At 39.7% G+C, this 22,171-nt stretch overlaps 1 protein-coding gene across 2 annotated transcripts in view; it reads right to left on the bottom strand.

Annotated features, from left to right (window-relative positions):
- Positions 1-1,079: 1,079 nt before the first annotated feature.
- The window catches only part of pdgfrb (platelet-derived growth factor receptor, beta polypeptide), a 33,938-nt gene continuing 12,846 nt past the window's right edge, over positions 1,080-22,171 (bottom strand). Inside the window, exons 1-22 of one of the 2 annotated variants that reach the window (XM_017307246.1) lie at positions 18,962-19,010; positions 17,816-18,133; positions 17,475-17,732; positions 16,847-16,977; positions 16,026-16,185; positions 14,209-14,389; positions 13,312-13,427; positions 13,061-13,184; positions 12,709-12,920; positions 12,394-12,488; positions 12,136-12,268; positions 10,423-10,527; positions 9,969-10,079; positions 8,613-8,769; positions 8,231-8,397; positions 7,736-7,848; positions 7,505-7,627; positions 6,605-6,716; positions 6,020-6,119; positions 5,833-5,938; positions 4,156-4,445; positions 1,080-3,356 (exon numbers count right to left, since the gene is read on the bottom strand). In XM_017307246.1, the coding sequence (XP_017162735.1) occupies positions 3,209-3,356; positions 4,156-4,445; positions 5,833-5,938; positions 6,020-6,119; positions 6,605-6,716; positions 7,505-7,627; positions 7,736-7,848; positions 8,231-8,397; positions 8,613-8,769; positions 9,969-10,079; positions 10,423-10,527; positions 12,136-12,268; positions 12,394-12,488; positions 12,709-12,920; positions 13,061-13,184; positions 13,312-13,427; positions 14,209-14,389; positions 16,026-16,185; positions 16,847-16,977; positions 17,475-17,732; positions 17,816-18,133; positions 18,962-19,010 (3,309 nt within the window). In that variant the 3' untranslated portion in view covers positions 1,080-3,208. Of the gene's footprint in view, positions 3,357-4,155; positions 4,446-5,832; positions 5,939-6,019; positions 6,120-6,604; positions 6,717-7,504; positions 7,628-7,735; positions 7,849-8,230; positions 8,398-8,612; positions 8,770-9,968; positions 10,080-10,422; positions 10,528-12,135; positions 12,269-12,393; positions 12,489-12,708; positions 12,921-13,060; positions 13,185-13,311; positions 13,428-14,208; positions 14,390-16,025; positions 16,186-16,846; positions 16,978-17,474; positions 17,733-17,815; positions 18,134-18,961; positions 19,037-22,171 lie in introns of those variants that run through there. The other variant, XM_008420170.2, reaches the window with a different exon arrangement.

Here is a 22,171-nt window from a genome sequence, read left to right as displayed (position 1 = left end):
TCAGGGGGGCCGCTGGGGGGGCCAATCAGATGACAGGGGGGGCACTGGTCCCCCCTCTGGCTCCACCACTGTCTCTACCTCAAGGAGAGAAGCTGAAGTATTTTGATATACTTCAGCTTCACCCTATCCTATAATCATGAGTGATTATAGGATAGGGTGTGAGATGGACAGAGGAAATTGGACTCTGTCCTCAGTAATGCAGCCACTACATGTGTGGTGAAGAAACATCCGAGCCAAACAATAAAGCTCTCGATCGAAAGAGATCCATGTCTCTTACGGCCGTGAGACATGGATCTTGACCAAAAGGATGAGATTCCAGATGCAATTGGCTAAAATGAGCTTCCTCCAGAGGGTGGCTGGACTCAGAGATAGTATGAGGATCTTTATTATCAGAGGGAAGCTCAAAGAAGAGCCACAGTACCTCTAAGGAGTACGTTGATGTGGGGGGCATCTAATCAGGGTGGCACCTGGGCACGTTTCACTGAGAGAAGATCTCGGGGAAAACCCAGCTCTAACCTTAGGAACTATGTATCCCATCTAGCCTGGGAATGCCTTAGGATCCCCCATAATTAGCAGGAGTCATCAGTGGGAAGACGGATGTATGTGGTTCCCTCCTGGATCCGTTGCCCTGCAACCCTGTCTTGGATAAGTGAAAGATAATTAGTGGATGGATAGAAGTTATCTAAGACCAGAATCAATTGAGCCATTGATCGATTGATTACACTTAATTAATGGAGGCCATATTGCTGTCTGTCAATGACTCTATGAAAGAGTAGAGCCTAAGCACAGAAACAGAGCTAGGGGTACTTTCAATGCAAAATAAAGTGATATATTACATGAAATCCATAGTTTCGACAGTGGCTTCATTCCTGAGGGGACGCAGCTCCATGTAACTAAAGGTCAATTAGAAAGACAGCAAAGCCTCATTCTTCTGTGAAAATACATTTGTTCTGTTGAGTATTTTTTTTACATAAAATACTCAATTTTATGAGGCTAGTATACCACTAGCATACTAGATACACTAGTAGTATCTAGATATACTACTAAATAAGTAAAAGAAGATTCCAAAAATGTTTAAATATTGTGATATCATTGATTTATTGACACATTTACAGCATACAAAAAAAACATATAAAAATACATTTGTAAAAGTTAACAAGAGCTTTGGTACCATAGCTTGTGACATAGTGATTGTGTGCCTTTAAACTGTCAAGAAATAAAGATGTGTTCTTTAAATTGATATGCTAAGTACTGAGATAAAATACACTATGTAGCAAAAGTCACCCAAAGCAACAGAAAGTATTATGTTTATGTGTGCACATTAGGCTTTCATGGTACGGTGGATAAAAAAAAAAAAAAAAAGTCTACCCACCCCTGTTGAAATGTGATGCTTTTACAACACAAAAAAAGTAATCATGATGAATACATTTTTTTCCACCTTTAATGTGACAAGTTCTCCTTAATTTCACCAAAATATCCCAACAAAATAAAATTAAAGGAAAAATATATTTAAAAAATAAAGAGCAGTGATAACCTGGTTGCATAGTTGTACACACTATTAATCATCAACTTGGTCAAGCATCTTTTAATTTAATTCCGACACAGTCTTTTGTTCCAACTGTTACACACTGGGAATTTAATATTTCAACTCTTTCAGATTAAAATCTCTTAAATTTAGCTCTGAACTCTTGATAGACTAGTTCAGATATTTAATTCCTTCTGACACATGCTAAAAAAAAGTTCAATTCCATTTTATCTTGAATTATTGGTGCGTAGTACTGTTCAATATTTTTTACTCAAATAAGTTAGTTAAGCACATAATGCTGCCACCGCCATGTTTCACAATAAGCATGGTGCTCTTATGGTGATCCTCAATTTGTTGCTTCTGTGACACTGAAAGTGGCTAAAAGCTTTAATAAATCTATGGAGACTGAGTGCTGAAGTTTATTTTCCAGATGTGCACAAATGTGCGCAACCAGGTTATTGCAACTTTTTAAAAATCTTTTTTTCTGTTTCAATTGATGGATTTGTTTGTTTTTTGGTTAAATAATCCATCCAGAGTATTTCTCACATTTAAAGGTGGAAAATGTTCTGAAATGATTTATCAATTTGACATTTTAACAAGAATTTATGCACTCTACATTTAAAGCAACCCTTATGTAACAGCTGTGGAAAAAACAGTCTGTCAATAAAAAGGCACTCATGTGTGCCATCTTGTGCTAAGGCAGTGATATGCTGTTTGAGAGTTTCCCCTACTTTCACAGATATTAGATTTGATTCGAATCAATCTAACAGTCCCAGATTTATGCTGTAGTGGCTCTATGTTGTAGCTTTCTAACATTCACTCAGTAACATAACTTTAACGCAAATATCCTCATTTTCTCCAAGTAAAGTGCAACCTGATACAAAACTATGACATAAGCCTACAACAATGAAAAACAAAACATCGGATGTTAATAAAAACTCAGGCACAAAAATACATTGAATACCACTAAAAGGAAAAAAAAACAAACATATCATTTTCAAACAGTGCACCGTTTCTGCATTTCTGACTCTTGAAATGAAACTTTACAAACATACTACCATGAATAAGGTTTGCTTAATAGTACCCAATGCAAGAAAAAGTTAAAAATAAAAGTGAAAATTAATAATTAAGTGTCTATATCATGTTTTCAAATTAGTGTTAATCACTGTTGTGAGGCAATGTTCTGTTTTAGGTTGGTCCTCATTACTTTTCTCTGTGAAAGCTAAAAAAAACATATATATATATATATATAACCCGCTTCTCAAAAAAAAAAAAAAAAAAAAGAAATCACATATGCTCAGATAAGAGAGTCAAAAAGACAAACAGTTAGTGTTACCACAATAATAAAGCACAATCTGAGTCGCCTAAGGCTTTATAAGTGTCTGACAGAACTGGCAACTACAGTAACACCAACACTACTTTGGTTAAACTGATTTGTGTAGGAATGTGACCTTATTCTTCTCCTGGCAAGCTCCCAGAAGAGCGAGAAACTTTGTACCATTTTCATTATTTGTAACTTTAGACAGAAAACGAAAACTCTCAAAGGAGGAAGCAGTTTTCGAGAGCTCAGTAAAACTACAGAGGTTGTTTCTCAGTCTCAGTTTTTGCTACATTTCAGTTTTAGTCGGGTTTCTTCTCAGTCTACAGAAAGGGGCTCTGTTTCCTCCACCTTCCCACCCAGCGCTACAGGAAACTGTCTTCTACCTCAGGCGTCCCCATGGAGCCCAGCAGTGCGTCCCTCTCGCTCGTGTTCTCCACCTGGTCTTCCTCTGGAAGAGTTTCAGCCGTGTCCTGAGATGTGGAGTCAGCCTCCTCCTCCACAGCCAGAGAGCTGGGAGCGGGAAAAAAAAACTCATTTAAATTTTACAGAAATATACAGTTTTGTACTGCAATAATTATTTTAGCTTAGCTCAAAATGAACAGGAACTTGTCTTTGGTCGATCTTTTTACTTCTTCTTTTAAACAGTAAGCTTTATGTATATTATATGCTGTAAACACAAATTCTAGTTACAAATATTAGTCGTGTTTGCACATTTTCACTTATGGAGCATGTACAAATATTTGTTAATTTTAATAATAATAATGACATGCTGAGCCTTTTAGATAATATGTGGATGCTTTATGTCTAAACTTTGACGTTATTCTGCCGGATCAAAGTGATTCGGGATATATTCAAACAAATGGGACTCTTGACCAAACATTTTTCTGGTTTATTTTCGTGAGTTGGTCCAACAACCTGAAACCAAAGCCAGACCTCAAGAGCTTTTTCATAAGCAAAAAGACATTTCAAATAATCAAAAAATGAAAAGACATTCAGACCTACATCTTTGTTTGAATATCTCTGTTTAAGTTCGCCTGTTCAAATTCATAATGAAACATGACAAACAGCTATTTAAAAGGGGAAATTACAAACTACTGTAAATTCATGTGGCTAAAAATTTGTCATACAAAGCCGTTGCTTGGCTCCATGTTTGTATAAGCTATAAAAGCACATCTCTGAATCCACCTACATAATATGACGACTGTCTGAGCTCAACATCTGGATGAGTGGGTGTGTGGTGGAAAAAAAAACATAACACACAAGTCATTTCTCTTTGCGTCTGCTCGATTCCTGCAGGAGGGGTCCGTACCTTGCAGGGCTTTCCGACGGCACTTCGGTGAAAACTTCGTCAGGCTTTAGGTCCGGGAGAGGAATGATGTACTCGTTGTATGAAGAGATGACTTCCTGTGCGTCTGCCTCTCGCCCGCCGTCTCCAGGCCTCGGGCTCTGGCTGCGGCGGCCCGGGAAGGACTGAGGGACTGGAGAGGGAGAGCCGAAGGCTGGGTTGGCAATTGGAAATAGAGAGGAGAGCCGAGGCTTGGTGCGAGCCACGGCAGGGTGGTCGCTCTTGAGGAAGTTTTCATTCACTTGGTTGTATCTCTGTTTGAAAATGGGGGGAGGAAGACTGTTAGTCAGGGGAGAGTAGCATGAATAGGAGGTTGGTGCAGTGTGTTTACGCACATAAACAAAAGATGTACAACATGAAGTCGATACTTGACTCTTTTGGAAACCAATCTGATGTAAAGGGCCTTTTTGAAATGGCATAATTCTTCCAGTGTTACCAATTTGTCACAAGTTACATTTGTTACGGACTCCTAAATATTTTTCTTGTCAAAAACTGTGTTTCATTTAACATTTGAGTACTTTGGGTTATTTTGCGTCCAGAAAAACACTCCTCAGATTTTTCATGTATTTATCTTATGAATATAGAAGCAAACCTGGAGCTTCAACATTCGACCAACACTGAGATTTTTAATAACACTAAAGCTTTCCAGCCATCCAGTTTTATTTTATGAATTTCCTTCACATTTCCTGCTTTACGGTCTGGAGGTACTAGTGAAAAAATATACATTAGCACACTAAGAGTTAACAGAACAGCTTCACAGGACAAGGTCTCATTATGGATATGTATTTTTTTTATTTCTATAAATTAAATGCAGACATCCTAGCAGTTTTCTAGCTGTCACTTAAAGTCCATCTTTTCCTTGAAACAATCTGTTGACAAGATAGGAAGTTAAAAAGAAATGACTTAAACGTTGGAAAGAGGCTCATGTTCTTCATGCAATCTCCGTTATAAGATCCATTTGATTCCATCACTCAAAATGACTCCACAGTCCATGAGGGTTTCTCTTTAGTTAACCTTGTTTTCTTCCTATTAGGTGTTAATCATGGTTTAATTCTCTGGTATGTAAAGTTAATTCCTTTCGTAGGATTTATTAGTTTGCAGGTAAACACCAACTTCCTTTACAGAAAAATGGATTTTCATTTTCCTACACATGCATCTTATGTATTGCACAGGTTTTAGTTTTCTGCCTGGCAGTGCGTTGTGGTTCCTCGTCTACCTGCTTCTTTGGCAATTTATAAAAAAAACAACTGACTAAGAAAATAAACCAGCAGGTTCTATTTGCACTCCGTGTCACGTCTCATGGCCAGTTGTAAAATCCTGTTAAGGCCTGCAATAGCAAAATATATCGAATCGTAATCATCATCATGTGAAAGGGACTGTTTGAAAGCTGTATTTGGCAGGAGATTATATTTCAAGTGCCACACTTGTAAGCTATGCATGCCAGTTAATGGCATGCATAGCTATGCCATTGACTGGCATAGCTATGCAAATGTTTAATGGCAAATGGCAAGCCACTTGTTTAATGCAGATGTGCAGCAGCAGGGATCCATCTAAAAGTTGGAGGATAGTAGACCTCCAGGGTTGGACTTGACCACCCCTGCTCTACTGTTTAAGAAGTAAAATCCAGTACAAGTTGTGTACCTTTTTGTAGCTGTCCGTCAGCATGTTCCCCACGTTGTGCACCAGGAGGGAGAACTCGGGCCTCTTCTCAAATTTCTCATCCCAGCACTTCTTCATGATCTCATACCTGCAACATAATCCACACGAAAAAAGGTTTAAGTGGGGAAGAAGAGGAATTTTTGGGAGGAACAGCGTTAATGCAACTCACACTTCGTCAGAGGCGTGAGCAGGCTTGGCCATCCTGTAGCCTCTCTTCAAAGCACTGTAGAAGATTTCATTCATGGGCAAGTCAGGGTAAGGAGTTCCTCCTGCAGGGACAGTTTAAGATAACCCCCCAAAAGGGACAGATTTAGATAGATTTAAAGAGTTAAAATGCGAGTCATATTTTTATAAAACAAAATTTAATTTCTGGAACAGATGTCTGGCAAAAACAGATCACAACAGTGCAGCCATATTGAGACATGAAAGCACAGAGGATCTTTCTTTTGCACTTACAGAAGCCGGATTGTGAGCATGTTTTTACCAAGCAAACTGTCTCCTTTGTATTCACGGTGGCCTAAAAACTTCATGGGAAGTTTGTTTTTAAAAAAAAAAAGAAGAAAAACTAAACAAAACCGACAATACCCTGAGCAAGGAAATGCTGATTTCAACACTTGACTGTGACTAATAAGATTTTGACCCAATATGAGTTTTCAAACAGATAGTTGTATACATACAGCCGGACGCTGGTTACAGATATTTTTTCGCTTTTGCACATTCTGTGTGTGCAGAGKTATGAAAAAGTCATACTGACCCAGAGTGAAAATTTCCCAAAGAAGAATGCCATATGACCAAACGTCGCTTAGGGTGGTGTACAAATTGTGGAAAATGCTTTCCGGTGCCATCCACTTCAGAGGCAGGAATGTCTAAATGAGAAGGGAAAAAAAAAAAAAAAAGCACACAAACACGCTTTCAGAAATGAAAGAACATTTTAAAACATGATGGGTAGAAAGATTTTGCTTGTCGTTTTACATTTTTCTCAGTATAATACAGTCCTCCTGCTTAATGTATCACATTGCAGTACAGAGAAGTTTTATTTTGGTTTGCGGTGGAAAACACAATAGGCAAAAATGTCTTGTTAGTTAAGAAATGTTATTTTACAGACATTATGAATGAATAGAAATAAACGGCAACACTTTATTTGAAGGGTTGTGCATAAGACTGACATGACACTATCATAAACATGCTTTGCATGTTTATTTACAAAATCATGCAAAGTTGGCACTTTTAATGGACTTTCAATGCAACTTTTAGAGCAACTTTGCATTAAAAGTGTCATCATTTACCGAATGACACTTCATGACAACTGTCATAAACATTCATAAAGACTTTTTAATGTTCATGACAGGTGTTATGTCATGTTTATGACAGTGTCATGTCAGTCTTATGCACACCCCTTCAAATAAAGTGTTACCAAATAAACTTCTGTATGTTTTTAGAGCATAAATCAGCATAATCTGTTGGATGTTTTGTGTCAGTGTTTGCTATATTAAACTGAAGCACAAAATGTTTCAACAAATGAGTCTCCATATATCCTTAGTGAGAAAATGGGACTCAGCAGATTAGGTGCTAAATAAAAAAATAAATACATTGGCCAGTAAAAAACTGATCTCTAATAATAACATTTACTTTAACTGATTAATTTGCTTCTTACGCTGCCTTTGGAGATGTAGTTGGAATCATGCATGATGTCCCTGGCCAGGCCAAAGTCGCAGATCTTCACCAGCTTGCCTTCACAGATCAATACGTTCCTGGCCGCCAGGTCACGATGGACACACTGTGGTGGAAGCATCAAAGTGTTTCAATCAAACCTTACCTGTCAGTACATCGAGTTTCAGGCCTTATTTGTATTATTTAATTTGAAACATTATGTTTAACACTCTACATTCTTTGAGGCCAGGAAGTCCATTCCCTTTGCGACCTGGTAACTGAAGCCCAGGAGATCGTCGTAGGTGAGGGTGGGAGAGTCGCCGATCACCAGATCCGTTCTGCCCCCACCTTAAGGAGGAAACGGGGAGAAACAATCAATGGGAGACCAAAGGAGACGATTCGTTTTAGGCTTTGTAACGGCTGACCTCCAGTGAGATTGTACGATGTGACACTCATGTGCTTCATATATTGTTTAAATCTTTATACGCTTGGTCCAAAATAAACCGCATTGTCTGACGTATAAAGAAATTTCTCGACTATGACCAGCGACCGGAAGTCACTGGATAACTCCACTTTATGTCCGTCATGGTCGTTTGTCAAATTTTTCTTTTTGCTTTGTGCTCATGATCCAGAATTCATCATGCTTTTGTGTAACTGGAAAACAGATTCTCCCCACTACTCTCCAGAGTTGCTTTAATGAAATCATTTACAGGACAGGCCGCAGTCACACCTTGTTCCTGGTAGAGGTCCTGCTGGTAGGGGGATTCATACGGGGACGGCTGGATGTCTGCGTATTTAATTGTGTCCAGCTGCTCCTGCATGGGCACGTAGAAGGAGGGCTCGTCTTTGCTCATGTCCATGTATCCTCCGTCATTCTCACTTCCGAAGGACACATAACTGGAAGGAAAAAAAAAAAAAAAGAAAAAAGGCTAGTCAAGTGACACAATTAGCAGCCACCCTCATCACATGCAACATCTGTAACAATCGCAGTCACGAGATGAGTGGGGGTGTCCCCGATCTATCTGGAGCTACATCACTTGCAACGGCAGAATTTTATGGATAATAAGGTGGAGACAGTGCAGCTCTGAATGCATTTTCTCTGCTCCTCTCACCCTTTTCTCTGGCTGACAGGGGTACTTCCTCTGGAGATGATGCAGCCGCTGTCCTGGTTCTTCTCAGCATAGTACTGCAGGAAGGTGTGCTTGTTCCTGTGCAGGTAGTCCACTAGGTCACCGTAGCGACAGTACTCAGTAACCAGGTAGAGAGGGCCTGGGAGGCAGAAGCAGAAAGAAAGAGGTGTTGACATAATACACAAAAGAAGGCTCTTGCAATGCAGTGTCTAGTAAAAAAAATACATCTTAAATCTTTTGAACCAACACAAAGTAGAGCATAACTCTGAAGCAGAAGCAAAATGATGATCGTTTTCACATTTTTTTACAAATAAGAATCTGAAAAACAATGTGACACCCAATGGCATTCTGTACAATCCAGCTGTTCTACAAAGGCTTTATAGTTGTCTTGTGGTCTCATTAGATTCAATAGCAAACCTCTGATCTGCACCAAGTGTATAAAAGAAAATCATGACTTCTTGCAAAGGGTAAATTTAATGGCACTGCCTCAGAGATCGTTTAGGGAGTTACAGTGAACAGAAACAAAACTAGACAATTTGTCATTTTTGGGCCACAATTTTCCGCTCAATAAATTTCAAAATTGCTTCCCCCCCTCACATTTACTTTATTGTTGCATAAATATATTCTGCATTATTCTGTCTCAAGTATTTCTTATGTTCTATGGAAAAAAGCTTTCATTAAAGCATCGACTTTGCAACCACAAATTTAAATTTGTGATTTTATTTGACAGATAAAGTTTTTATGTGACTGTGAAGCGAAAGCGAAAAGAAAAACACTGGGCATTTAAAAAAAAAAAAAATTAAAATCTAAAAAGCGTGGCGTAGATTTACATTAAGAACCTCAGAGCCAGAAACCAGTGGTAAGATTTGTGGGCTCTGTCTCTACCAGCTTAAAGCCTCTACAGGCTTTACTTGTTTCCTGTTCTTAGCAAAATAGCTCAAGCATAATCCTGACTGTATGCAGAGTGGCAGTGAGCATCAGCTTTCAAGTCAATTGAAAATTGCAGAGCTCTGCTCATTCATGGGTTATTGTTTTGCATTTAAATCAAACAGTCCAATTTTATTTGTGAGAGAAGGATGTTTGAAAAATCCTTGAAAGCAGTGTATTATTACCAATCAATCATTTCTCTTGGTTGGGTACATAAAAAAATATGCACATTGAGTTTTCTGAAAGAGTATATAAAAAAATATCTACTTTGGCAAAAGCAGCGATAAAAGCTATAGGTACTACTTTCTCTTAAAAAGAGAGCTTATTATACTCATCAAACACCTTCATAGACTTTACAAAACAGCCAGTGTAATATAATTTTATTTGACCAGTTGTCATAGTAAAGGTCACCATGTTTGGTGCAGGCTCCGAGCAGGTTAACAATGTTGAGGTGAGGTCCCAGGTGACTCATGATCTTCAGCTCGGACATCAGGGCCTGAGTCTCACTCCTCCTGGCTGTGGCTGGATGAGAGCAGACAGGAAACAGGAGCGAAAATATGTTTAAAAGTACAGCAGTGTGCGATATGAGAACCTAGCATAGAGAGAGCAAGGGGACGCTGTGTTTCTGCCAAACGGCCTCAAAAACCTGTGAGCTAAAACCTAAATGAGGCTGGCAGCAAAACTAAAGCTCAGCGGGCCCGCGGATCTCTCCGAGCTCACAGGAACACGGAGCTGGTGTCACATTATCTGACAGCCACACAGGGGCCTCCTGTTGTAGCTCCCACAAACTACGCACATGGTTCTGCACTGTTTTTTTTTTTCTTTTCTTTTCTCTCTTTTTTTTTTTTAACTTTGTGTTTCTTACATTTCAACATTTTCACTGCCACCTTTGTGCTGGAGTGGGAATGCGTGAGACCGTACGCAGTTGCCTCGACCACCCTGCCAAACGCTCCTGATCCAAGCGTGCGACCTGAAACACAAAGAAGGACTCAGTGGGACGCAGAGTGAATGGAGCACACATCAGACCAAAGGGGAAAGCAAAAAAGAAACACTTCATTATAATTTCAGCATAAGTAACTCTCTTTTAATTTTTAAAGGAAATTTAATTTTAAAGTGTTTATGGTGGATCAAAGAGGTCTTTTCATCGTAAGTGGGTGTCTGAGTGAGAAGGCATCAGATGTTTTCGGCTAAGCAGCGCGGTTTCTAACTTTTAGAGAAAACATTCGACAAGAAAACTATAAAAAAAAAAAAAAAGCAGCTTAGGAGCAAAGATGGACCGACGCCAGTGAGACAGGTTTCAAAAGCTTCATTATGTATGCTGTAGCTGACTGCGTGGAGACAACCCAAACCACCAACATAACTAAAGCCTTGGAGGGACACCTCCAGTTTAAGCTGTCTGTTTTCCTTTGAGCTGCAGGGAGAATAAGAGCAGTCTGTTTAGAGCAAGAAAAGGGGATGGAAATATTTTATTTTTTGCAACCACAGAAGACGGAAGCATAAGTACAACAGATTTTTCAAACAAAAAAAATCAGTTTATAACCTTTTTAGTAAAGCTGTCAACAATAAAATTGGGACGGAATATTACACTTTCATTGGATTATGTTGCTGTTTCTAATAAAATAGTTCAATTATAAAATAAATGATCTATGACTGTAGGTGTTCATAGCTTTTGTTTCAAAAAGGCGTTTTTACATTTTTGCTGTCTTCACTTGGATCTTATCTAATCTTACATAATAAGTTTGATTATTTTTTTTACATTTGAAATGGAGAAATGGGTCTGAAATGCGCAAAAGAATACATAACATTTTAACAAAGCAATCAGTCTTTTGTTTTTGTTTTTTTATACATAGAAAAAAATCGATTTTAGAAAATCCCTCCACTGTTTTCTGAAGACCTACTCATTTTATTTTTTATTTATATTTTCAGAAAAGCTGAAAAAAATGGCTGATAATTGCTGCCTAAAAAAGGTTTGGAGAATCCAGTTACTAACATAGTTTTTATATCAGAAGCCTTTTTCTGGCTAGGATAATGAATAGAGAAAGCTACTAAGACCCAAAACCTTAAAATAAACAAACATGTTTCCTTTATGAAGACGTTTAATAGATCATTTACCTCTCAAAAGGCACCAAGTGTAAATGACACCTGCATCAAGTCTGAACATCTTTAAAAACAAAGCTTAGCTTAACTTTCATGTTGTGGCACGTGCAGTTATAATGGCTTGCATAAATGAGTGAAATTCCACCAGTTTGGGCTTTTAAGTGAAGTGTACCGTCATGTCTGATGAATATTAAAATTCATTCATCGTCAGCGTTTAAGCCAGGGGTGTCAAACTCCAGTCCTCAATGGCCGCTGTCCTGCAGTTTTTAGATGTGCCACAGGTACAAAACACTGGAATGAAATGGCTTAATTACCTCCTTCTTGTGTAGACAAGTTCTCCAGAGCCTTGCTAATGACCTAATTATTCTATTCAGGTGTGGTGCAGCAGAGGCAGATCTAAAAGTTGCAGGGCAGCGGCCCTCCAGGACTGGAGTTTGACACCTGTGGTTTAAGCAGATGTAGAGCTGCAGGCAAGACTCACCCAGCACCAGGTTCTCTCTGGGCATCTCCCAGGCCAGGTCATAGGGCAGATGGATGGGGTCCACATAAATGTACTCATGTCCATCCTGGCTCACAGACTCTATCACCTTCCATCTGATTTCATAGCGAGGTTTCTGAGAGGAAGGTCAAAGACGGAGGAAAAATTCACATATCTTTTTATAATTTCTACTACGTTCTCTTTGAAAAATGTGTACTCGGAATAACTGGACTGGCATAATTGGATTCGTGCATGTCGTACCTTCCTCCATACAGCGATGAGGATGATTATCGACAAAATAACAATGACCACTAAGGCCAGAACAGCAGCCAGCACTGCCACCTGGGAGAACCACGCTGCAAGAGAAAAGAAGCACCAGAAACATTTGAGGCGGCGCAGAAAATACTGCGATTCAAAAGTGGCAACTTTTGACAAACGTTGGTACCAAAGGTGCCATTTCGGTGATTAACTATTGTCTTGTGTTTTATTTCAGATTTTGTTTTAAACAATGTATGTAGTTAGTTTAATTAAAATGAATGAATAAATGAGCAAATAGCATTTCCCATGGACACCTACTGCTGGACACCAGCTTGACCTCCCTCGTGCTGACGTGCTCGGCCTGGTTGGCGGCCGCGCAGCGAACTGTGACCTGCTGAGGCTTGTGGAAGACCACCTGGCTCTTCACCACGCTGACTTTACGCGCCTGGTTGTAGCTGACATTGGTTTGGATGCTCACCACCTCCGGCTGCGGCTGCAGCGGCTGCCACGCTGCTGTGCGGTTGCTACACCTAAAGCAGGACAGCACGGAAATCACGCCAGCTGCGTCAACAAAGAGCTGAAATCACAACAGATGCTCTGAAGTGAGCCGCGTAAGGTCAGCCCTCTAGTGTTTGTTCCACGACATTACAGGTGTGGTGCAGCGACTTACTTGAGCATGCTGTTACAGCTGTACCACTGTATGATGGGAGCTGGAAACCCTTCAGCGACGCAGGTCACCTCGTCTCTCATTCCCGGGTGATGGTGGTCGGTCAGGTCTTTAATCTGAGCAGGAACTACACGTAAAAGATTGAAGCRGACATTATGAAATCAGCTAAACTTATTTTAAAAACACTTTTTTTAAAATAGTTGGATTCGTTCATGAGAAAATGAACAAAAGACGCATCAAATGCATCTTCACACCTTGGACTTCCAAGTCAAAGAGAACTTCCTTTTGGTCGTCTCCATTGGAAATGATGACCGTGTAGAGGCCATTCTGCTCCGTCCTCACCCTCACCAGGCTGAGAATGGTCACATACCTGAAGCAAAAACAAGCATGAAAAGAACATGGAGGATTTTAAAGCACATCATTGGTCTTGGCTGGTAAACGAATAGCACTGAAAGTGAACAGCAGGAGTGAGTGAATTTGTCCTGCATGACTTCATGTCAGCCTCCATGATGGCTTGCATTCCAGCTCCACTACTTTGACATTTAACAATTTAGGTTGAAACCAGTCTTATGTTTTAACAGCATATTTCTTCTGACTGAAAATAATGTTGATATTTTGGAGTAGTCAAGGAATCCTGACTTAAATCTGAAAGAAAATCCATGGAGGGAGCGAATGATGAGGATGATAGCAAGAAGTCCTTTTAACCTCAAAGACTCCCAACAACTGCAAAGGTTTGTTTATTGTGTTTCCAATAAAGATTTTTCCATTAACTATTGAGAGGAGAAAAATTATTGTTGTTTTGTATCCTTTAACGCAGTATATGATTTACACATTACTGAGATTACTTCTTCATTTAAGAGTGTGTAAAGTGGGAAAAGCACAGCTCCTTGTGGGCCATTTGTCTGAAAGGCATTAGGGAGTTGTGACAGGTATTTGGTGTTTATGGTTTCTGTGTGATGACAGATGAAGTTCCTCCCTCTGGAGAGTATTGTATTTCTCTCTGAGGAGGTCTCACCGTGTGCTGACTGACAGGAGCTAGATGTGTGGATTGCTTAAATCAAACAGGATATTGAACACCTCATATCGCAGCTTTGTTGCATTTGTGTTTCTAGGAACATGGCACAGCTGCAAGCTCGGGATGGATGTTCTACCTTATTTCATGATCCGGTCTGATGGTGATAGCTTTGTCTCCCCTGATGGTGGTCCCGTCTTTGGTCCAGCGAACCTGAGGGGGAGGGTAGGCCTCGATGTCCACTCTCAGCTCCACGTTCTCCTGAAGCTTGGCTGAAATGTTTTGCCGCTGAGCAGGTTTCACCTCCACAAAACCGTGTTCTGATGGAAAAACAGGTCAGCGGGTGAATGATCTACAGTATGAAAAATGTAAATAACAGAATTATTCTGCATAAATCAATTTAATCTATTAAAGCCATCAGACATTTTGCTTGTCAATTCATCCACTGATGGATAAATATTTGAGGAATAGTACCTCCATTGGTTGCAAGGCATACTCATGGCAGGTCACCAGTTCACTGGATCAATACAAGGCAAATAACTATGCATACAGATACTTAACACCTAAATGCAAATTTTATTTATACCTAAAATGACATGCAAATTGCACTCAAAAAAAGCCCTCACAGGGATTTGAACCAAGGTCCTACTTGGAGAAAGCTCACATTGCTGCCTTTTAGAAGAACTCATTTGCAAGTCTTTACTTTTGCAAAGTTCTGCTTGCTGATATTGGGCCTTTGTGTGTGTGTCAGTGGCTCTCAAAGTATAAAGAAATTGAAAACACTTTACAGGTATTACTGAAAAAAATATTTAAATAATAATAGTGCAAACCTTTCTGGTTAGCAGGACAAATGGAAAGAATAATTAGATTTTAAAGCCAGTCTGTCTATTAAATTATTCATAGTTGATACTATTCATACTATTTGGGCATATTTGTCATGTTCCAACTAGAAACGTCAATGTGTTTTATTAATATTACACATATTTGTGTCCCTATTGTTTTTTCTTGTGTGTGTGTAAAATTCAAAGGACATACATACTTTTCAAGAGCTAGTTTGAAAATATTCATTTGGAGTTCTAATGGACAACATTCACTCAAGTCTGTTTTTAGTATTCGTCAAATTCAAGGTGTACCAGCTGAATCCTTTGGCTCTGTTTGGATTTTTTTGTTTGGCTTAAAGTACTGCTAAAGTAAATGTGTTTCTGGCCAGAGACACCTCACTATAATGTATTTCATACCAGAAAAACTCTATGGAGACAGCAACAGACTTCCATATGAGGTGTCTTTCATCTCAACAGAGCAATAAAACCAATGGAAAAAATAACAGATCAGCTGTTTTAAGTTGGGTCTTTTTTCTATTTGGGTCTGTTTGTGTTTCCTTACTAAAAACAGTAGCTGGTAATATCTGTGTCCATTGCTAACTGCTGCTATCAGGACATGGTCTTCTTTTCCATTAATGTGTCCAGTTAAAACTAAAATATGTCCTGATCCTCTGTCTCCATCGAACCTGAAGGTTCAAGTTATTTAAAGCTTTTCTACACACCCCATGCCTCACTGCAGCTGGAGTAAGCATTCATAGACCCAAAGCATATGCAGTGACGGTCAAGAGACAGAGTCTACAAGAAACTGTGCAGCGTGAGAAACCTTGTTTTTACTGGCTTTCAACCTGCTGTTGTAAGTAGGTGACTTTATGTGCCTGGTTAAATACGTTTCCACCTACAGACTATATAAAGCTGGTGTGTGCTATGATTTGCAGGTGTGTTTCTTAGGATCTCCCACTTTGTCAAAGTTTATTTCAGGTCAAATCCATTAAAAATAAATAAAAGCGCTCTTTGCTTCTTTCAGACACAGGTCGTCTCTATTCTTTCCCTCCCAGTGTTGATAATAACTATTACTTTTGTGGTGAGTGAGGCACAATAATAATCCATTTGTTTGAATTTTGCGTGTGTTTCTAACCAAGCACGGTGATGTTGATGCTTGAAGAAGCTGTGACGCCCACGACCTCTTCTTGGACGTGGCACACGTAGTTTCCACTGTGCTCCACCGTAGTGCGAGGGAAGGTCAGGCAGGAGTGCATCTTCGGGAAGAAATGCGTTTCTGGTTTAACCTGAACAACCTTTAAAAAGGGAGGAACAAAACAAAATAAGACTGTCATTTCATTCTCATTTCATTCTCATCTAATGCCTTTTGAGCAATCATGCTCTCTACTGGAAACATAAACGCTAGTAAACAGTTTGTTGCTGCAACTTTCACTTTGTTTCGTATGCACAGCAGTCATTTTGGACCTTAAATCTGGGGCTCACTAAGCATCTTTGATTTTTTAAGCAAGGATAATTGTTATCATTCTGACTGGGAACTTGGAGAATCTAACTTTTAAGTACAAATGCAATCAGCAAAAGCATTTCCAAAAAGAAACACGATTGAAATGTGTGTGTTTTTTGTGGGCAATGACAGCAAAAAGGGAATCTGTCGGCGGTGACTTGTACAACGCACATCTGCATGAGACAATCACTTCAACCTTAATCACAATGGCCTGCTAGGTAAAGCTGAAACAAATACTGAAAACTCCGCTGAGCTTCCCAACATGCAACAAAATGTTGTGTGAAGAAATGATCACTTGGTCAACATTGAATGTTTTTAAACGTAATATTACCAGAGAATTCAAACTGAGGTGTGTCGCTACATCTTGTTTCCATCTGGGCTCGGTCATGAGGCCGGAGAGGAATCGCAAAGGGGGATTTGAACAAAAGCGCTTGTTCTGCTCCACTCCTACTCACCACGGTGTGTGGAATATTCCAAGAAAAATACACCAGCTCCACTCCGTGCACCGTGCAGTTTATAGTCAGCGGCTCGCCCTGCTTCAGGACCGTCTTTGAACTGTTGATGTAAGGGTTGATGTCCTCGGCCACTGGGATTGGAAAGAGAGGTTGCGGGGCAGAGTAGGCATGATGGCAAATTGGTTCAGTCACCAAATTATATGGTGAAGAAATTTTTAATAATTAGAAATTTAAAAACAGTTCAAATGAACATTTTAACACAATAGTATCATCTAATGATTTATGACAGTGTTTGATCTATGGCTGCTATTGTTTAGTTTCTTAAGATCTTAAAAAGAAAGTACACTATGACCTACAAGAGCTGATCTATACATCTGCATAATTAATGGCAACACTTTTTTTTTATTATTATTAAAACAGCTGTAATGTTGGTATGATCTTCAATCAATGATTTGTAAAACTGTCCATACAGAATTTTACCTAAAAAACCCCCCCATACCATAATGACCCAAAACGCATTGCTTCTGTGACTTTTAAGTTCAATAGTTTGGTTTTCCATTTGGACTGAATAAGATGCGAGTGTTAGTGGGCGTCTGGTAGTGGGTGGCGTTTTGAGCTGCACTCCAACCTGCAATGCTGATGACGTTAAACTCCTGAGACTCTTTGACCTCCCCGTTCAGCTCTCCACGGCACACATACGCTCTGTCCTCCAGCCGCGCCCTGTACCCCTCACTGGGTACGTAATGCCCTTTAATGGGCCTGTTGGTGTCCCCCTCATACAGGATGACAGTGATGTTTGGGTTGGTGGCCACACAGGGGACGACGCTTTCCTCACTGGTCTTCGTCACCATGCCGTGGATGCTCTTTACAAACCAAACTTCAGGATCTGAAGAAAGAGGGGACTTGTAAGTCGACAGTCGGAGTTAGTGCAAGAGGTCATACTAAAGAGGGAAATGAGGCGTACCCTACCTGGGACAAAAACTGCCACTTCCTTTATCTCGTCGGCATTATCATCAACGCACTGATACACGCCAGTATGCATCCAACTCACACTTGTTAGGTTCAGAGCAACCGACGTGGCATCAGGTTCAAACATCTTGTATCTCGAGTTCATACTCTCATCTAACTGATTCAGGTAGTACGTTGAATCGTCCCTCTTAAGCGCCCACTTTGCCTGGCTGGAGCCGGAGCATGTTAGGGTGAGAGACGAACCTTGAGCCAGGACAAACTCTTTGTCATCAGGGATGATCTCCAGGCTGTGCACTTCTGGGCAGAAACGCACCAAAGCTGCAGTTTGCGCAACAAAACATGGGGTCAGTATGTAAGAGGGGGGGTGTCAAAGAGATAGCAGAAGAAGTTCAGAGGTTAAATCAACAATGTAAGTCAGATCCTGTCCCATCTATGGCTGTTGAAGGATGTGAGTGGTCTGGAGCAGCTGAGAGGGAGGATGAAGACGACGTGTCAGAGACCGATGGGTACAAAGTGAAAGAAGCATCATTTATCTTTTGCTTGAAGAATTAAAGTGTTATCAGTTTTTTATTAATTGGGGGGAAAGGTTATAGGTTAATAAACAAATTTCACCCTACTTTTTGGCACATTGAATAATTTCCTTAAAGTAAGTGTAACTGACTAAATTTTATAAGTTAATGCTTTGCTTTGTAAACTGATCAGACTTTCTAGGATTTTTCTGTGATCCTGTCAGCCTGTTTCTCCTCTAGGACATCTGAGAGACGAGAGTACATGAACTAATTCAAGACTTTGGAGGATCTAGATAAGATGTGCAAAGATGAATGCACAGAGATTCCTCTTTATGCTCCAGTCTTGTGAAATTATATAAAAGACTTTTAAGATTGCAGGCATTAAATGGGGCACTTATGATGAGTTGGTAAAAAAAAAGACATTTATCTCTGAAAACAGGATGTTCTCTTTTTTCAAAATTTTAGTGAAAGATTATGTTGCTGGAATAAATAATGCATATTTGCACATTTTAAAAAAGATATCAATAAGTATTTTCTGTTTTTCACATCCCATTCATCATTTCTGGAAGAAAAAAAAACATCTGAAAAATCTTCTTGTGCATTTTCAATTGTTTGTCAAGTGAAACTGAAGACCAACCTGTTAAAGTGACCATCAGGTGGAGCACAGATGCTGTCAGCCTCCTCATTGTGGCTGCCTCGTGACCCCACTATTCTGCAAAAAGAAAGATGGCGCAGTCATAAAGCGAGTCTTTATGATTCATGCCGCACAAAGGATTGTATACAAGAAAAAACATCAATGTACATGATTTTAAAATGTGCAAAAGTAAAGCACAAAATTAACAAAATATAAGTCAAAAATTGTCTTAGTAAAAAAAAAGCAAAAAAACTTATGAAGTAATTAATGGAGCAGCTTGCATAACTTGAATAAATATAAAGTTACTAAGCTCAATATGCAAAGTGACATTGGAAAAATACCATAGTATCAATTGTTAAAAAGCAGCTAAAACTGGACTCGTATGCCTTCTTTTTTTGGTTTGGTCAAGCAACCTAACTACTCAGTTTTGAATAAGCTGAAATCTTCCAACAGTGTCTTTTTTAATATATAGGGAGAGAGAGTTGTAAAGAAATCATTACCATTTACCGTTTACAAGGCGTTTTGAGACAAGAGCTTGGATCAGATTTTCTGCATTTGTTGCCATTAAAAACTGAATTTAGTGACGCCATGTAACTTAGATGCAACAAATGTTTTTGACAGCTTTTTAAGGTGAACATTTTAGGGTTAAATGTGATTCCTTTGCCACCCTCAGACAAATTATCTAAGACTTTACCCAGTAATCTCATCCACTTTTTTCCATCCCTGCGTCTCTTTTCAACTTCTTCTGTTTGTTTATCACAAAAGAAAAACATGTGGAAAAAGATCTAGATGTTCTAGATGTCCAAACTGTTCACCTGACATGTTTACAGTCATTTTACCCCAAAAGCTTTTGTGTATTTATATTACGTTATTGTACATGTTCTAGAATTGGTGAATGACTGGTTGCAGTGTGAAGTGTTTTGGGATCCTCTGGATTTAATATTGTGCTATACAAGTACAAAGTAAAAGAGCAAAGCTGGGCAACTCCAAGGAAGATATTATATTTCTCAGAGGAAGGATCACCAAGGCTGCGTTAAATGTTGCACTTAATTCTTGAATAATAATTAAAAGAACATGTTTTATCTAAAGTTGCTGATTGTTTTCATAAGAGCAGTGGGCCTATTTTGGAACGTAATCAGAATCTTTATCAAAAATCCGTCAAATTGAGCAAAGTAATAGAAAAAAAAAACCCCAGTTTCTGTCACATTAATGATTACACACAGCTTCACAAGCATGACAAAACAACTTTTAAATAATGGCGGCTTGACATATGCTGCTCTAGCTCAAATTAAGTGACAAAATGTTTGTGAGAACACTCTGCTGCTCTTGTAAAGCTTAAAGGCGAAATAAAAAGAAAGTATGTGATCCATCATGAAGCTGTTTTCTTTCTTGGCTCCTGAGCCAGTCTGGAGGTATTTGATGCCTCGCTGCACCAGGACAGAGCGACAATGTGCGTTTCCTTTTGTTCCCGGTTCGCCAACATTCTGCACCCTCACAAACCGGTCAGTGTGTGCGTATGTGCAGCAGGCTAACTGGCAACAATGCTATGTCCAAGTTATTCTGGGGTCATGCTGAGCCATTAATTGGTTTTGGTGCAAACCAAAGTGAAAATGAGGGCATTCACATGTGCGTCTGACAGAAGCGAACTGGCTTGGGATATCGTGTTGTACGCGGATGCAGATGCAGCATCCCAGATGAACTGAAATGACTTATTACTGCTAAGGACCTTGTAACTTCACACAGCTGAGAAGGCCAGAGGATAAGGCGGGTGAGGGTGTGGAGGGGTGGCTTGTTGTTATGTTTGGGATGGGGGTTAAGGCCGGCTGCACGCACACGTCTGGAAACAGTTAAGGATGGATCACAGGCCTGTACGCAAGAGGGTGGGAAAGAAAAAGGGGGCGGAAGAGTGAGCCTTGGGAAGAGCGTTGGTGGAGGAGGAAGAGAAAAAGGGAAAAGAAATTGTGAAATCTTTCAATTTGGTTTTTTTTCCGCTTTATGCTGCACAAAGATTTTACAACCTCTATTTTAAGACTTTGTGCTATTTTCATCCGTTATGTAAAAAACATCATGTTTTGACATTTTCTCAGCTGTTTAATTGATAAGTGTTTCAGGAGTTTTTCATAGCTTTCAGGTATAAAACAGCTGAAATGTCCCTAACAGTTTGGCACACAGAAAAAAGCCTAAAGTCAGTCTGTTACTCAAACCAGATACACGTTTGTCTCCCTACATTAACAGCCTCTGGCACTTCCGTTCCCAAAGCGAAAAGCTCAAAGCTCTTGAGCAGTTCCAAAAAACACGGCTGGTCCATTTCCTCCCCCGCCTCCTGGTTCTAATAAAATGAGGTGAAGGAAAGGCGGATGGATAATGAGCAGAAACGTACAAACTTCTACATTCTCATTGGCACCAAAAAATACTCAACATATGGACATGCATTAGATTGCAACACGGATGCACTCTTACGCCAAACACGCACACACACACACACACAGACCTTCCCTCCTTTTTCTGTTTTTGTCGCTGATGTCTGTGTACAGTTCATGTTCCCACAGCATTAATCTAAAACWTTCCCAGGACCGCCGATACACATGGGACTCTGCTGGTGATGACGGCAAGAGTGGAGGGGTCACTTTGTCCCAGGGGGCCCAGCAGCAGCAAGCTGCGAGGGTCCGTGCCGAGAGGAAGCTATTCGTCAGCGCTCAAAATAAAGCCCCTAACCTCACTGTCAGTGACGAGGGCTTTGAAYGACAACAGCCAAGCGACGCCAAAGGCATGTGTTGCTTGGCACGGTCAGGGCTAACAAATCATATTAAAAATGGCAACAGTTTGACAAAATAAGCAAAACTCTTATGGTTGGAGTTTTAGAGCTCATGCCTGTACAGCTCCTCAAAGTGTTGACTTTTCTAATTTTGTCACATTCAATCCACAACATTTTTTATTATTATTTTATGTGACAGAGCAACAAAAAGCACCACATAATTCTGATTACGAATKTTTTGCCACAGATTCACAACTGGATTTATGTCTGAACTTTGACTGGGCCATTCTGACACTTGAGCATGATTTGACCTGAACCAGAAGTTACCAAACCTTTTACAATAAAGTTAAAAGATGAATAAACAGTCTCAGATAAGACCAGGTTTGAACATTTTTCAATTTGTTGTATCAGACCATTAAAAGAAATAAGTAAAAAAAAATAAATAAAATAAAATAATA

The sequence above is a fragment of the Poecilia reticulata genome, linkage group LG10 (assembly GCF_000633615.1).
Source record: "Poecilia reticulata strain Guanapo linkage group LG10, Guppy_female_1.0+MT, whole genome shotgun sequence".
Taxonomy (NCBI): Eukaryota; Metazoa; Chordata; class Actinopteri; order Cyprinodontiformes; family Poeciliidae; genus Poecilia; species Poecilia reticulata.
This window is presented reverse-complemented; position numbering and strand designations above follow the sequence as displayed.